Raw genomic sequence first — 18126 nt, 5'->3', positions numbered from 1 at the left:
CACCGACGAATCCACAACCAACCACCGCGTCTAGACTCCAGAATAAGTACATCGCCGCCGATTAGAACCTCTTCGCGAGCAGAGGGCTTGACCGAAGAAGATGCCCGGAACCAGAAACCAGAGCAAGACGATAGTGGAGGGAGGCGACAGAGGAGCAAAGCAAGACTGAGATGACAGAAAGGGGATGCGTCCGGCGACGGCGTGCGCTCAAGCGGCGGCTGTCTGCCGGAGCTACTGTTTTTCTTTTTTGTGGTCGAGAGGTTTTTGAGGATAAGGATAATTAAGTTTTTGTACGTAACAAAAATATTTTCACGGTAATATTTTATATGTAGCCAAAGAATACCTTAAGACAATGGAACGAGAAACACTGTCGAATGCGGTGGAGAAAAGAGATTTAACGGCACCGGGGAGCGAACGAGCTGCCATTTTATTATTTCGATATTCGAATACTTGTGATGTAACAGGGTATGTATGCTGACCGAGAGCTTAGCTTTTAGCTACCGCAAAAGACGTTATGTTCTTCCCGAGTAAACAGATAAACAATCCTTTTGCAGTAGCCGTCGGTGCTAAGCCGCCGTCAGAATCTCCGGTGATGTTTTTGTGGGAGTCTTTATTTTATATACACAACGGCCCATGAGTTTTCTCATGATGTGGATGTGGGCCCATGAATTGTTGCCAAAGTTTACTGCGGTGGTAGACTGTGAAATGTACGTTTACAAGAAAGAACATCCTATGCTGACTTTATTGTATTGAAACAATGCAACACATGAAAGAGTGTCTCCCATCATTTGATCTCGAAAATATTACATTGAAGGTTAATTTTTAACTTTCATTTACATTTCGACCTACTTTGTACTCTCTCTCTCTCTCTCTCTCTGATGACATCCATCACTTCTCTCTTTTATTAATTCGCTTGAAGCTTTCATTCAAAGGCGACTGTAGATCCGTGAGCATCAACGACGACACGTTAGCCATTATATCTCCCTGATGTCGTAACCTGAAGAGACTTAAGCTTGGAGCTTGCCGTGAGCTCACACCGACAAAGGTATTGCTTCTTTCTCTGACGATTGCAAAATTAAAGATACTATCTTGTGGACCTTTGAAGCTTTTCAGATATTCAGGTGACTAATTATAAAAGACGTCCTCATAAGAAGAAATTGTCCACAATTGCTACTAACCACGCTTCACTAACCACAAATTGTCTTGCATACAATGTCTACAAATGTCGACGATGCTCCAACCATGAAATACAATACTAGCCACCTGATACCTAACAGCTTTATAACCAATTTTCTGACCACATCAAATAAGTTTTAAAACTATAAAAAAAAGTTTCGTACCCACAGTTATAGCAATTGTAATGACTAGTTCTAAGGAAGTGATGACATCTTTAGTTTCAATTACCTTGTTAATGACCACACCTACACAGCTACAATATGATCCTGCCACAAATGTCTGGTCACGAGACTCCTTCCAATAAAAGATATTTCATAGCCAAAGAGTATAAAGGCATTCAGGGGATAGAAGTTTCATAAATTAGATAGAAAGTACACCTCCAGTGGAAAGTGTCTTTACTGATCAAACAAACGGTACTTGCATCAAATGTTAACAAAAATTGGAGAATAAACAAGTATTTTCGATACAAAAGATCTGATTATGGTCGGTGAGATATGCTGATGATTTTTATACTATGAACGTGTCTCTTACCAACAAAACAGGTGACATCGTACAAACGATGAGCTTTTCCATTCAATTATTTTGTGCCCGGACACATACAAGATCAAGATCCAAAAATTTGGATCGCTCTAAACAATTCATTCATAATTTATTTTCAATAAAGTCATCTTTTATTTTCTTGTTAAAGAAGCAGCAACATTTACTATGCTTCATTGTTCAAAACACCCTTACTAAAACTCAAACTGATCATTTCTATGTGTAGTGGTTGATTCTTTGTATAGGGCAAAATTCTAATTTTACTTCAAATTTGATACTACTTTTTAAATTTACATTTATACGATAAATGTTTAATAATGATTTATATAAGTTTATAAATCCAGTTTCACTTCCTAAATACTAAATCATCAACAATAATCAACAAACCATATACTCAAATATTAAAATATCTTTAATTGAATGTATTTCTGAAAATTAATATCCAGTTAATGTATTTCAAACAAATTCTTGTTGCATGTGATTATCCATCTGACATCTGGAAACACGTGTGCTGACACTAGGTATACATATCATAGTCAGCATGGCACATGTCACTTTAATATTTTGTCCTTTTCTTCAAGTGGTTTATTTTACCGACCTCATTTCTCCTATAAATAGTACTTTGTGCTTGCTGTAAAAGAATATAGATGGGATCATCTTTTATCTTCTGACGCATTCTCTCACATACAAAATAATAATAAGAAAGTCATATTCTCCCTCTCTCGTAACTCTCCATAACTCTCCACTAAAATACAAAAGTAAAAAGCAAAAGCAAATATATTATTATAAAGTCTCTTCAACTCTTTATTTCTAACACGTTATCAGCACGATACTCTGACCAACTGAGGCTTATCAATCCGAAAGTTCTTAAAACAGCCGAGGTAATGTTTAAATTTATGTATTTCAATATACTTAATTTATTTAAATTTTATTATTATTTCGGAGTGAGAGGCTGGACCTTCTCCGTTTATTTTTCGGGATGATAGGCGCTACCTTCCCCGACTGATCGTTATGGTAGGCTATGCCTTCACGATCAGAGAAACACGTGGTAGGCTTTGCCTCCGTGAATAAAAATAAAAGGTCAAAAATGGTAGACTAAATCTCCTCGGACCTTGAAATAAGTAAAAGTCAAAATGGTAGACCATGTCTCCTCGGACTTTGAAAATGATCAATATGGTAGTTTATGACTCCTTGGATCATGTGGTAGGCTGAGCGTCTCGATTTTATTTATGCTATTTAAATTTCTGCAATTTAAATTTATGCAATTTAAGTTTATGCTTTTATTTTATGCCTTTGATTTTTGCATTTAAATTATGCATTTAAATTATGCATTTAAATTCCTGTCTTTACTATATTTATAATATTATTCTATGAATACAGTTATCATGTCGAATTTGACAAAGCTCGAAATTAATGCCCTGGATATTACGGGAAATAATTATATGACCTGGGCAGTGGGTGCAAAAATGCACCTGAGAGGAAACGGGCTTTTGGAAACCATTGATAGTTCGAGAACGGTGTCGGATGAGAAAAAGGCTAAAGCCATGATATTTTTACGACACCACATCCATGATGGTTTAAAGGATGAATATATTACGAAAGATGATCCTTGTGACCTCTGGAAATCTTTAAAAGAGAGGTTCGATCACCAGAAATATGTAATCTTACCGAAAGCTAAACACGAGTGGATCAATCTCCGGTTCCAGGATTACAAAAGTGTTAGTGAGTTTAATTCTGCGATGTTTGGAATTACTTCGAGGATGATGTTATGTGGAGAGAAAATAAGTGATTATGATATGATCGAGAAAACTCTCTCCACATTCCATCCTGAAAATGTAATCCTGCAGCAACAATACCGGGTGAATGGATATATCCGTTACTCGGAGTTGATGCAAGTCCTCCTTGTAGCGGAGCAGAATAATCAACTCGTGACTTTAAACCATCAAGCTCGTCCCACTGGATCTGCTCCATTCCCAGAAGCGAATGTTGCATCATCCAGTTATGATTATAGAAGAGGACGAGGTCGTGGACGTGGTGGAAACCGTTATCATGGTTGTGGAAAAGGACGAGAAAGAAGATTTCATCCCTATGATGAAAGAAATAATAAAGACTTCCACGAAAATGAAAGGAATGAAAAAGGCCAGGATGATAACAGGCAAACGGGAAAGGTTTGCTACAGATGTGGCATAAAAGGTCATTGGGTACGTAACTGTCGTACACCAAAACATTTAGCCGATCTGTATAGAGAATCCCAAAAGGGAAAAGAGAAAGGAAGAGGTGAAACAAACTTCATCTCTGATGAACCTGGGCCATCCTTTCATGGTTTAAACGATGATACTCATCTCGACGTATCAGATTTTCTGGTTGAGCCAGAGAGTATCGATGAGTGATGTAGATCGATCTGATATAAGTAGACTGTATTATAGTATCTATATCTTTTGTTGTAAGATATATGTTATGTTTCATGTTTAATGTCTAATAATGAATATTTTATATTCAGAAAATGCCAAACTTTGAGACTATGGATGGAGATTTGTGTTTGGCAGAAAGTACGTCAACGCACACGATAATTAAAGATAAGAAATATTTCTCTAGTCTCAAAATAAGAGATTACGCTGGAAGCGTAAGTACAATATCTGGTAATGCAAAGATAATTATGGGCTCTGGAAGAGCGAAATTTTCAATGCCAGGGGGAACAATATTTGAAATAAGTGATGCATTGTATTCCCCCGAGTCTCGTAGAAACTTGTTAAGTTTTAAGGATATCCGAAGAAATGGATATCATATTGAGACTATGAGTAAAGATGACATTGAATTTCTTTGCATTAAGTCCGAGAGGAAACATATATTGGAAGAGTTAAGAATGTTATCCTCTGGACTATATTGTACGAAAATAACCATGACTGAGTCCTATGCCGTGGTAAACATGAAGTTTACTGATACATTTAAAATTTGGCATGAGAGGCTAGGACATCCTGGTTCAGTCATGATGAGAAAGATAGTGCAAAATTCGAATGGCCATCCGTTGAAAAACGGAAAAATTTTGCAAACGGGCGAATTTACATGTAATGCATGTTCTCAAGGAAAACTTATAACTCGGCCATCACCAGCAAAAGTAGGCAATGAATCACCAATGTTTTTAGAAAGGATACATGGTGATATATGTGGGCCGATCCACCCAACGTGCGGGCCGTTTAAGTATTTCATGGTATTGATTGACGCATCTAGTAGATGGTCAAATGTGTCTCTTTTGACGATACGATATACGGCTTTCACAAAGTTCATTGTCCAGATAATAAAGCTGAAAACGCAGTTCTCAGAGTATGCCATTAAGAAAGTAAGGCTTGATAATGCTGGTGAATTTACATCGCAAGCCTTTGATGATTATTGTATGTCAATGGGGATTGATGTGGAGCATCCAGTTCCCCATGTGCATACACAAAATGGCATGGCCGAGTCATTGACAAAACGGTTGCAGTTGATTGCAAGACCGTTAGTCTTGAGAACGAAGCTCCCAAATTCTGTATGGGGTCATGCTATATTGCATGCAGCTGCACTGGTTCGGTTAAGACCAAGTGCATATCATAAGTACTCCCCATTACAATTGGCATCTGGGCAAGAGCCAGATGTATCTCATCTCTGTGTCTTTGGGTGTGCGGTCTATGTTCCGATAGCACCGCCACAAAGAACAAAAATGGGCCCACAAAGGAGATTGGGAATATATGTGGGTTATACGTCACCAAGTATAATAAGATATCTGAAACCAGTAACTGGTGATATGTTTACGGCACGATTTACCGATTACAATTTTAATGAGAATGAATTTCCAGCGTTAGGGGGTGGAATTAATAGAATTCCTAAAGATATTACTTGGTGTACACCGTCGTTGTTACACCTTGATCCCCCTACGAATCAAAGAGAGCTGGAAGTTCAAAAAATTGTGCATTTGCATAATTTGGCAAACCAGTTACCAGATGCGTTCACAGATACGAGAAGGGTGACGAAGTCATGTATACCCGCTGAAAATGTTCCATCAAGAGTTGATGTTCCTAAAGAACAAACAGATGGAAATAAAATGAATGAACCTAGGGTTCAGTTAAATAGGGGGAGGCCAGCGGGTTCTAAAGATAAAAATCCCCGAAAGAAAAAGAAATTGGATGAGCAAAATAGTAAGGTTCTAGAAGAACTTGATATTGAAAGATGTCTGAAAGAAGACATAAATAGAAAGGTTCTAGAAGAACCTGTTAATGAAAAATGTCTGAAAGAAGGCATGGATAAAGATGATCCAGATGACGAGAAGGGAACAAAAAAGTATGAGATTTCCATCAACTACGCCCGAGATGAAAAATTATGGATCAGAAATAAGATAAAAGATGTTGATGGAATGTTCTCCTTTTCTGTGCCCAAATAGATCGATCATGAAAATGATGATCCCGATCCAAGGTCCATTTTGTAATGTCAGAAAAGACATGATTGGGAGGGGTGGAAGAAGGCCATTCAAATTGAATTACTCTCCCTAAATAAAAGAAATGTCTTTGGACCTATAGTCATAACGCCTGAGAACGTAAATCCTGTTGGGTATAAGTGGGTATTCGTGAGAAAAGTAAATGAAAAAAATGAAGTAACACGATATAAAGCCCGATTAGTTGCCCAAGGTTTTTATCAGAGACCGGGGATTGATTTTGAGGAAACGTATTCCCCGGTAATGGATGCAATTACGTTTAGATTTTTGATGAGCCTAACGGCATATAAAAATCTTGAAATGCATCTTATGGACGTTGTGACTGCATATTTGTATGGATCGTTGGATAGCGATATATATATGAAACTCCCTGAGGGATTGAAAATGCCAGGGGCATTGAAAGAAAAATCCAGGGAGATTTGTTTGGTCAAGTTACAGCGATCACTTTACGAATTAAAGCAATCCAGACGCATGTGGTACAATCGCTTAAGTGAATATCTTTTGAGTAAAGGATATGTGAATAATGCGATATGTCCATGCGTTTTTATAAAGAAATCGTCATCTGGCTTTGTGATCATTGATGTATATGTAGATGACCTGAATATAATTGGAACTCAAAAGGAGGTTGATGATGCTCGAACTCATATGAAAGAGGAGTTCGAAATGAAAGATCTCGGCAAGACAAAGTTTTGTCTTGGGCTCCAGATAGAGCATCTCCGAGAAGGGATATTTGTGCATCAATCAAACTATACGAAAAGGATATTGAAACGCTTTCGTATGGACAAAGCGACTCCTTTGAGTACTCCAATGATTGGTAGATCTCTCAATGTTGAGAGTGATCCTTTTAGGCCCTGCGAAGATAGCGAGAAGATATTAGGTCAAGAAGTACCTTATATGAGTGCTATCGGTGGGCTGTTATATCTTGCAAACTGTACCAGGCTAGATATTGCCTTTGCTACTAACCTCCTGGCAAGATATAGTTCTGCTCCACCTCGCAGGCACTGGGACGGAATAAAGCATGTATTCTGTTACCTCCAAGGTACAATTGATTTAGGGTTAATGTATTTTAGAAAACCCGAGTTTGGTATGGTTGGTTTTGCAGATGCAGGATACTTATCAGATCCTCATAAGGCTCGATCGCAAACCGGCTACGTTTTTACAATTGGTTGAACCGCGATCTCTTGGCGGTCCCAGAAACAAACTCTGGTTGCGACTTCTTCAAATCATGCTAAAATCATTGCGCTTCACGAAGCATGTCGAGAATGTGTATGGCTTCGGTCAATGAGTCACCACATACAAGAATCAAGCGGAATAGTTAACAAGAAAGAGCCAACAAAAAAATCTGAAGATAATTCGACTTGTGTTGCTCAACTCAAGGAAGGCTACATCAAGAGTGATAGAACAAAGCACATCCCTCCAAGATTTTTCTCATACATACGGGAACTTGAGAAAAATAAAGAAGTGGACATTGAGTATGTATAGTCATGCGAAAATCCGGCTGACTTGTTCACCAAAGCTCTTCCGACTACAACATTTCGAAAACACGTCTACGGTATCGGAATGCGGCATTTGCGTGATCGGTGAAGAAAAAGCTGTGTCCATTATTTTCAGGGGGAGATTACGGCAGTGTACTATTTTTCCCTTGTCATGGTTTTTGTCTCAATGGATTTTTCCATGACCAGGTTTTTAACGAGGCACTACGTAATAAAAGATGGATAATCAAGGGGAGTGTTGCATGTGATTATCCATCTGACATCTGGAAACACGTGTGCTGACACTAGGTATACATATCATAGCCAGCATGGCACATGTCACTCTAATATTTTGTCATTTTCTTCAAGCCGGTTTATTTTACCGACCTCATTTCTCCTATAAATAGTACTTTGTGCTTGGTGTAAAAGAATATAGATGAGATCATCTTTTATCTTCTGACGCATTCTCTCACATACAAAATAATAATAAGAAAATCACATTCTTCCTCTCTCGTAATTCTCCATAACTCTCCACTAAAATACGAAAGTAAATGGCAAAAGCAAATATATTATTATAAAGTCTCTTCAACTCTTTATTTCTAACAATTCTCAAATTGCGTAGGTTCATTTGCATAAAAATTGTAGTAAGTCTTAGCTGAAGAGTATTTTTTTTGCTAATCACCACAGTATATAAAACAAAAGATGAAGAGAACACAAATAAGTACATGAACTATTATTATTGTTCAACAAAATAAGCTACAAGCTACAAATAAGTACATGGCCCTTTTTCTCACCCAAAAACAAGACACCTTTATAATCTTCAAAAGATAACAGAATCATGAAGACTAATGAGTTTCCATCAATAGCTGTAAGATACAGACAGAGTGTGAAAGCTTATCAGAACCGCCTAATCTATTTGGGTGGTTTGAAACTGTCAGGATTCAGAGAGAATTTAAATTTTACCACAAGTTTAATACCACTTTTTAAATTTATCCTTAAAAGTTAACAATTTTCATAAATACTTTAAATTTGTGATAAAATTGATTAATTTAACCTTCTAAAATCATTTATAAATGTTTAAAAATAATTTATAATACATTTATCAAATTTTATAAATCCAACTTCACCTCTTAAATACTATGCCCTAAATAAAAATCACTAAACCCTAATATCAGGATTTTTTTATTGAATGTAATTTTGAAAAGTGATAGTTAACTCAGGGTACTTTAAACAATTTATTTTATCTTGCGAGAAGGCTTCTGATTGTCTGTCCTTTTGTTGTATTTCGCGTCGTCTACTACAACTTAATTGATTATGAAATGTGACTTGAAGTTTTTTATACTAACAGTTATGAACTTTCAGTTAACACAACCTGCTGATTTGCACATGGAAAACATTCGCTCTCAAAGAGTTAGAATAGTTGATTTGTGATTAAAGGAAGTAGCTACCGAACATGGACATGTAGTTAAGATCAACTCCTAACAGAAGAATAAACTCAACCGGATTTGCTGTCGTACCGATTTCATCAAACATGTCACGACGAAACTGAGAGCGTATAGAGGGTAAACAAATAGACCAGTTCAGAACAACTAATCATATTTAGTTAGACTAACCAAATCCAACATGCTCCATCTACAATTTTAGCCAAAATATAATATAACAAAATACAAAAGGAAAAAGAGCTTTGAGCCTGGCCCAGTGTTTACCTCTGCTTCTGAGGTTGAGCGCTTCACTGCCTAAACAATCTATAGCCTGAACAAATCAACAATGGAAAGCAAAATAGCACTACTACTAAAAAGGCATAGCCCGAACAGTTTTAGTTAGCTCGTAGTTTCAGAATCTCCTTAGCCGTTCTTAGCCGGAAATATGGCATATGTTCCTGTAAGTATTACAACCAAGACAAAATAATTTATTGTATCAAATCTTAGAACATGCAAAGAATATAAACTGCACATACTAATTCCATAACAAATTCCAGACAACTAGTTTACTCTTATTAAATACAATCCCTTGAAGCATTGAGGGATTTGGATTCTGATAGCTTACCTGGCTGAAACATAGCCCCAGACCTCTACTGAAAAAGTCTATGTACTTGAGCATAAACATTCCACAGTCATACCTGAAGAATATACAATATTGCAAAAGAAGAAAAAAACACAGAGTTAGTATAGAACTAAAACAGAGAGCTAAGAGCATAAGGACATAGACTTTTGATAGAATCCAGCCACTTGAATTGTGACTAATTAGTGGATTTTTGGCTGTTAGTAATTCCCAAAAGAACCTAATATTAGAATATATGCTTGTGATCCAACACCACACCATCAAGAAAATTATATTTTGGCTACATCCCAGCAGCAAACTAGGAAAGTCATGAGTTGTTTTTTATCTCTGGTGAACAGTTATGCTTGTTAATTTGTTATAATCAAAATTCATGTTAAGTAAATGTCTCTTTTATCAATCTCAAACCAGGTCTATACTTTTAACTAAACCATATTCCACAATGGTAAACAATTAGCTGATTCTGCAACGAGTACTTTCAAACAAGATTGTTCCTTTCACATACATAGCAAGTTCAAGGGTGGTTACGTACCCATTTTGTTGTTGGGGAATGCCTTCAACAAATTCCATTTCCCACGAACTAACATCAATGTCTTTTCCACTTTTTTCTTTAGCTTCATCTCCCACGTATTTTGACTGAAGCGAACACACATATCACTTATCAGGATATTTTGACACTAGTGTTTGATATACAAAAAGCAATAACAGATTCTAGAATCTCCAAACTTTCTAGGGACAGAATTTAGAATCAAGAATTAATGGTCTGTACTGTGACAGACCGCTTCATTTTATATGAGTACTATAAATGAGATGTATTCGGAAGACCACAGGGATAAAGAATAGTACGTTCATTAGCTACAAAGCATCTCATATCCTTCTAATGACTCTAGGGCGTCAAGAAGAGACTAAATAAAAAGAACGAGAGTTGGAAACTAAATTATACCAGAACATTTAAAATCTTCGAATCAACTCCATTTAGTGAATCGAGATACAAGAACTTGCGATCCCTGTTGTTAATAACTGCTAAGGTCCAATGTACACCCCGGTGGATGGGAACAAATATCTGCACAAGGAAAAGACTGGTCTAAACATTAGCTAAACTGGACTAAACTTGTAAAATTAAGAAAATTAATCTAAAAGTTCAGGTTTCTCGACAAACTTGCCATGTCACAGTCAATAAGGGGATATCCCAACTTTCTCTGCGTAGTCCATCTCCTAACAGCTTTAAAATTATACCCAGAGTCGCTTACCAGCTGAAGGAAAGCAATCAAAGAACGAAAAACGTAAGTCCACGAGGATTCATCAACATACAAAAAAAGCGACAGCTTGTGTTTGGTGCTCATCGCCATTCATTTTATACAGAATCCAGAGACAAATGAGTAACACAGGGGACAAACGAGGCAAGCTAAATCTCTTAAACACAGTGCTTATAATTTATCTGGAAACCAAGTAGCAGCTAAACAAACGAACTGACACGAGGGGTAAAAAGATCCGTACTACGAATCATGTGAGCACATAAAAGAAAACAAACCTTTTTATAGAAAAAGGTATTGAAGAAATGACACTTCAAATAATTTTTGGGGTCTCTAGTTTCTCTTTCTTTGAGTAGTTCAAGGTAGACATTGATAACCTAAAAACCAGAAAAGGAACACATTAAACGTAAAATATGTTAAGTCTTAATTATACAAAATATCAGCATAAGGAACCAGTAGAACCTCGTCATTTAGCCATGCAGATGGTGTAAGGCATTGTAGAACTTTTCCAGTAATATCAATGTTTGAACTTTCATGCGTCACCAAGACCTTTCTCCTGAGAAAAGAGACACACATTTGGTTAGAATAATAAATCACTCAAACATGCTAGAAGCCTCTTACAGAACCACCATACCTGTTTCTCCCAGAAAAGGCACAGTAGACTTCAGCTTCCTCCTCCTTTGTGAGTGGTATAAAGGGTTCATGAGGTACCTTCTTCAGATCAATACCACAAGAATACAAAAAAATAGTTAACAACAAAAACTTTATGGGTACGAGGAATCTTCTTATAAAACATAATAAGGATCTTCTCTGACTGTGTGGCTTATAAGCTTTAACTGCAGTTTTATTGGAAATGAGGGCAAACAAGCATTGTACTATTTTCCAGGGTATACTACAGGACTGTGGACAATAACATCATATGCATTTTATAGAGAATGAATCCAAATGTAGCAATGAGACAAACAAGCATCGTATATTATATGATCTTTCTCAAAGTAAGAACCATTACTACTTCCAGTACATACCACTATAGGCAATAAAAACATATGCAATTTATAGAGAATCAATCCAAATGGAGCAAGGACATTAAGTATCTCCAATTCAAGCAAGAAAAAAATACCAAAGGGATATTACCTTGAGAGGCTTCTCCAGAGGCTTTGGACGAGACTTGCGAAGCTGTGACAAACGCTTCTCATTAAACAAAATCTCAAAACCCAAAGCTTCCAACTTGGAGTTCCGCCTCTCTGCACTGTGCATAAGCTTTCTATAGGCTTCGAGGCTGGAAGCATCTGTGGTCTCCTCTCTACCCAAAGACAAGGAATCAAGCATCGTACTAGTGTCACCAACTCCAAACTTGTTAACATCTGAAGGAGTCTGAATATTCTCCTCATCATCATCATCATCATCATCACAATCAACAACTTCAACCTTCTTCTTATTGTTATCATCATCCTTTACTAACTTCTCCTCATCACAATCAATAACTTCAATGGCTGAATCTTGAGAAACTGCTTCTTCTTCTTCCTCCAAATCGATTAACTCTTTATCTTTGTTAAGGAACCTGAACGCATCCAAAGCTGTTCTCTTGGCGTTATCATACTCTCGAGTGAAAAACTCCCCCTTCTCGCAGCAATCGTTAGGCTTAGCCTTGGGTGATCCTCCGTATATAAGGTTCGCTCTGCTAGGTGCGTGGATTTCTCGTCTAAGTGGAGTTTTGGCGTCGGGATACCTCGAAATCCTCGAGACCGAAGACGAAGATGGCTTGTTGGGATCCTGAGACATGGTTCCGAAGGAGAATCTGCGTTTCTTCGGAGCTTGGAAGTACGGCGAATGTCGTCGGAATTGAGCGGTGGAAGGTTGGTTGGAGTATAAGGAATCTTCGTTGCGCTTGCGATTGATGGCGACGGCACTCATTTAGAGAGTCAATCACTGAACCCTAGAGATTGGGAGATCGACGAAAGGAGAGGAACCATAAGAGAAGCATAGAACGTGAGTCAAATTAGGGTTCTGCAGAAAACAAAGCTGAACAAGGAAGAAGAGAGTAGAATGATTTTTCTCTCCTTTTCTATTTCGGCAGGAGACGTAGATTAGTGATGCTTTTTGATGGATTTAGAAATTTAAGCAGAATTTTGTTTTGTAGTTTTAAAATTTATGTCGAGATATTATGTTATTAAAAAAAAATTATATTTTTACGTATTATTTAATGTTAAAGATTTATGAATTACTGATTCGAAATATTATGTCGAGATATTATGTTATTAATTTATGTCGAGAAATTTAAGTAGAATTCGGAATTATCTACTTTTCCTAGGATGCAAAATAAAATTGCTGATTCGCTAGTTAGGAATGTTTTTTCTTTTCATATATCATTTTGTTTTATTGGTTGTTTTATTCCGGTCTGGACCAGATCACCTCAAGTTTGAATAATAGAATAACCGTTTGTTGGTAAAAAAAATGTTAAAGATTTATGAATGAATAACAAAATTTAGTGAATTTAGAAAACAAATTAAAATTATAAGTTCGTAAATCTGGTTGTTAAGTAGTAAGAGTTATGTCCAGATTGTTAAGTAGTAAGATTTATGTCCAGATTCGAGAAGGATGCCTTTCGTGTACGAGCCAAATGTTGTGCCGTTAAAAGTTTTTTTTTTTGGAAAATCAGAATATTTCCAAGAGAGAATTTTTTTAGAGAGCATTACATTATGGGCTACTTTCTCTTGGATCTTTAACATGTTGAGGTACTTCCATCTGGAGGTGTACTTTCGGACTACCTTTTTGATTTTCTGTTCCCAAAGTACCCTTGATAGAAACAAGACTTTGGTCTTGAAAAGTAAACACTAGTTGGTCTTTTTTGTTACAATTAATTGGTATATTTATTAAATAGTGTGTTTTAATGGGAACCGTTAGATTAAAGTGCGATAAACTCAATCTAACGACAAGTGCAAACGAAAGTACAAATCAGATAAATGTGTATGGTCAGATATGATGTGGTCAACATTTTTAAATTCAAATATATGACTACTTATTTGCTTTTCTGTGAAACAACCACATTAAATACATTAATAGATGCGTAAATGGTGTGGATGAAGATACATGCAGTGGTGGTTGTTGACTTTCATGGTTGGAAGAAGTGTGGTTGAGTGAAGGATGGTTGGGTGACACTTGGCTGGTGAAGCTTGGCTTGGTGAAACGTGGTTGTTGGTAGAGATGTGGTTAGGGTCAGAATCAGGGTTAGTGTTCATATGGCCAGAATCAGGGTCAGTGGTCATGTGGTCGGAGTAATGTTCATGTGGTCAAATTCTGCGTTCATGTATTCAGGGTTTTCTCAGAAAGAACTGCAGCGGTGGTTCTTCGAGTGCGGCGGTGGCCGTGAAAAGAGTTGTGGTGATGGCAATGAAAAATTACTGTGGTGATAGTAATCATGTAAAAAATCAAGATGGTAATGTTGTTTTGGAAGATTTACAGATCTTGAAAGATATAAAAAAGAAAGAGAGAAGGAGAAAAAGGAAAGAGGAGAAAAAAATGAAGAAAGAAGGACAAGAAAAAAAATGATAGATTTTACAATTTGAAAAAAGATATGGCGTTTGACAAAGCATCACTATTTCGGCACGAGACGAAGATTAGTGATGCTTTTTGATGGATTTAGAAATTTAAGCAGAATTTTGTTTTGTAGTTTTAAAATTTATGTCGAGATATTATGTTATTAAAAAAAAATTATATTTTTATGTATTATTTAATGTTAAAGATTTATGAATTACTGATTCGAAATATTATGTCGAGATATTATGTTATTAATTTATAATTTATGTCGAGAAATTTAAGTAGAATTCGGGATTATCTACTTTCCCTAGGATGCAAAATGAAATTGCTGATTCGCTAGTTAGGAATGTTTTTTCTTTTCATATATCATTTTGTTTTATTGGTTGTTTTATTCCGGTCTAAACCAGATCACCTCAAGTTTGATTAATAGTATAACCGTTTGTTGGTAAAAAAAATGTTAAAGATTTATGAATGAATAACAAAATTTAGTGAATTTAGAAAACAAATTAAAATTATAAGTTCGTAAATCTGGTTGTTAAGTAGTAAGAGTTATGTCCAGATTCGAGAAGGATGCCTTTAGTGTACGAGCCAAATGTTGTGCCGTTATAAGTTTTTTTTTTTGGAAAATCAGAATATTTCCAAGAGAGAATTTTTTTAGAGAGCATTACATTATGGGCTACTTTCTCTTGGATCTTTAACATGTTGAGGTACTTCCATCTGGAGGTGTACTTTCGGACTACCTTTTTGATTTTCTGTTCCCAAAGTACCCTTGATAGAAACAAGACTTTGGTCTTGAAAAGTAAACACTAGTTGGTCTTTTTTGTTACAATTAATTGGTATATTTATTAAATAGTGTGTTTTAATGGGAACCGTTAGATTAAAGTGCGATAAACTCAATCTAACGACAAGTGCAAACGAAAGTACAAATCAGATAAATGTGTATGGTCAGATATGATGTGGTCAACATTTTTAAATTCAAATATATGACTACTTATTTGCTTTTCTGTGAAACCACCACATTAAATACATTAATAGATGCGTAAATGGTGTGGATGAAGATACATGCAGTGGTGGTTGTTGACTTTCATGGTTGGAAGAAGTGTGGTTGAGTGAAGGATGGTTGGGTGATACTTGGCTGGTGAAGCTTGGCTTGGTGAAACGTGGTTGTTGGTAGAGATGTGGTTAGGGTCAGAATCAGGGTTAGTGTTCATATGGCCAGAATCAGGGTCAGTGGTCATGTGGTCGGAGTAATGTTCATGTGGTCAAATTCTGCGTTCATGTATTCAGGGTTTTCTCAGAAAGAACTGCAGCGGTGGTTCTTCGAGTGCGGCGGTGGCCGTGAAAAGAGTTGTGGTGATGGCAATGAAAAATTACTGTGGTGATAGTAATCATGTAAAAAATCAAGATGGTAATGTTGTTTTGGAAGATTTACAGATCTTGAAAGATATAAAAAAGAAAGAGAGAAGGAGAAAAAGGAAAGAGGAGAAAAAAATGAAGAAAGAAGGACAAGAAAAAAAATGATAGATTTTACAATTCGAAAAAAGATATGGCGTTTGACAAAGCATCACTATTTCGGCACGAGACGAAGATTAGTGATGCTTTTTGATGGATTTAGAAATTTAAGCAGAATTTTGTTCTGTAGTTTTAAAATTTATGTCGAGATATTATGTTATTAAAAAAAATTTATATTTTTATGTATTATTTAATGTTAAAGATTTATGAATTACTGATTCGAAATATTATGTCGAGATATTATATTATTAATTTATGTCGAGAAATTTAAGTAGAATTCGGGATTATCTACTTTCCCTAGGATGCAAAATGAAATTGCTGATTCGCTAGTTATGAATGTTTTTTCTTTTCATATATCATTTTGTTTTATTGGTTGTTTTATTCCGGTCTGAACCAGATCACCTCAAGTTTGAATAATAGAATAACCGTTTGTTGGTAAAAAAAATGTTAAAGATTTATGAATGAATAACAAAATTTAGTGAATTTAGAAAACAAATTAAAATTATAAGTTCGTAAATCTGGTTGTTAAGTAGTAAGAGTTATGTCCAGATTCGAGAAGGATGCCTTTAGTGTACGAGCCAAATGTTGTGCCGTTATAAGTTTTTTTTTTTGGAAAATCAGAATATTTCCAAGAGAGAATTTTTTTAGAGAGCATTACATTATGGGCTACTTTCTCTTGGATCTTTAACATGTTGAGGTACTTCTATCTGGAGGTGTACTTTCGGACTACCTTTTTGATTTTCTGTTCCCAAAGTACCCTTGATAGAAACAAGATTTTGGTCTTGAAAAGTAAACACTAGTTGGTGTTTTTTGTTACAATTAATTGGTATATTTATTAAATAGTGTGTTTTAATGGGAACCGTTAGATTAAAGTGTGATAAACTCAATCTAACGACAAGTGCAAAAGAAAGTACAAATCAGATAAATGTGTATGGTCAGATATGATGTGGTCAACATTTTTAAATTCAAATATATGACTACTTATTTGCTTTTCTGTGAAACCACCACATTAAATACATTAATAGATGCGTAATTAATGGTGTGGATGAAGATACATGCAGTGGTGGTTGTTGACTTTCATGGTTGGAAGAAGTGTGGTTGAGTGAAGGATGGTTGGGTGATACTTGGCTGGTGAAGCTTGGCTTGGTGAAACGTGGTTGTTGGTAGAGATGTGGTTAGGGTCAGAATCAGGGTTAGTGTTCATATGGCCAGAATCAGGGTCAGTGGTCATGTGGTCGGAGTAATGTTCATGTGGTCAAATTCTGCGTTCATGTATTCAGGGTTTTCTCAGAAAGAATTGCAGCGGTGGTTCTTCGAGTGCGGCAGTGGCCGTGAAAAGAGTTGTGGTGATGGCAATGAAAAATTACTGTGGTGATAGTAATCATGTAAAAAATCAAGATGGTAATGTTGTTTTGGAAGATTTACAGATCTTGAAAGATATAAAAAAGAAAGAGAGAAGGAGAAAAAGGAAAGAGGAGAAAAAAATGAAGAAAGAAGGACAAGAAAAAAAATGATAGATTTTACAATTCGAAAAAAAAATATGGCGTTTGACAAAGGAGATGTGTGGGAGAAAATAAGGATAGAGAAAACCAATTAGAGAGTTAGGACGTTAAAGTTCCATTGTAAATGTAAAAATAGATATATTGAATAACGTCATCCCACTTTTCTAATTAGTTAGAGTTCAAAGGGGTTTTTAGGTATTTTGTCAAGAGAAAGTATGTGACATGCTCAAAGTATGTCTAGATGTAAGTTGGTAATGAAAAAGTATGCCTAGATGTAATTTTTTCATTTTTTTATGGCAAATAAATGTCTATCGGTTAAAAAAATCTAAAGACTAAAAGTATAAAATGTGATATTCAATGTGCAAGATGTACAATAGAAGAAGAATCCACTAATTATGTATTTTTTGAATGTCCTCTAGTTGTTCAAACATGGGCTTTCTCAAAAATTCCATAGAATCTAGAGTATATTCCCTTGCAGTCGATTTTAGCAAATATGAATTTTCTTTTCTGGAGGATTAGAACACAAATAGATAATCATCATTTTGCATGGATTATGAGGTATATTTGGAATGGACGGAACAATGCGGTGTTCAGTAATAGTGATGTCGACTCTAGAT

General features: G+C 36.0%; 2 protein-coding genes across 3 annotated transcripts; one reads left to right on the top strand and one right to left on the bottom strand.

Annotated features, from left to right (window-relative positions):
• The first annotated feature begins 3179 nt into the window (after positions 1-3179).
• Positions 3180-4103, top strand: LOC106412838. The gene has a single exon (XM_013853723.3). The coding sequence runs from the start codon at positions 3180-3182 to the stop codon at positions 4101-4103; it is 924 nt and encodes a 307-aa protein (XP_013709177.3).
• Positions 4104-9226: 5123 nt separating this feature from the next.
• On the bottom strand, positions 9227-13077 carry LOC106411757 (ubiquitin-like-specific protease ESD4). Of its 2 annotated transcripts, none has more exons than XM_013852577.3 (9): positions 12093-13077; positions 11593-11669; positions 11421-11514; positions 11237-11335; positions 10869-10958; positions 10649-10768; positions 10238-10341; positions 9694-9766; positions 9227-9526 (listed from the first exon to the last, which is right to left on the bottom strand). In XM_013852577.3, the coding sequence occupies exons 1-9, from the start codon at positions 12870-12872 to the stop codon at positions 9464-9466; spliced, it is 1500 nt and encodes a 499-aa protein (XP_013708031.2). In that variant the 5' UTR covers positions 12873-13077; the 3' UTR covers positions 9227-9463. The 2 variants fall into 2 exon arrangements, with proteins under 2 accessions (XP_013708031.2, XP_013708030.2); XM_013852576.3 differs by having other exon boundaries at positions 11593-11672; positions 12093-13075.
• Positions 13078-18126: the final 5049 nt, after the last annotated feature.

Source organism: Brassica napus, chromosome C8 (genome assembly GCF_020379485.1).
Source record: "Brassica napus cultivar Da-Ae chromosome C8, Da-Ae, whole genome shotgun sequence".
NCBI lineage: Eukaryota > Viridiplantae > Streptophyta > Magnoliopsida > Brassicales > Brassicaceae > Brassica > Brassica napus.
Note: the sequence above shows the minus strand (reverse complement) of the source record. Positions and strands in the feature narration are given on the sequence as shown.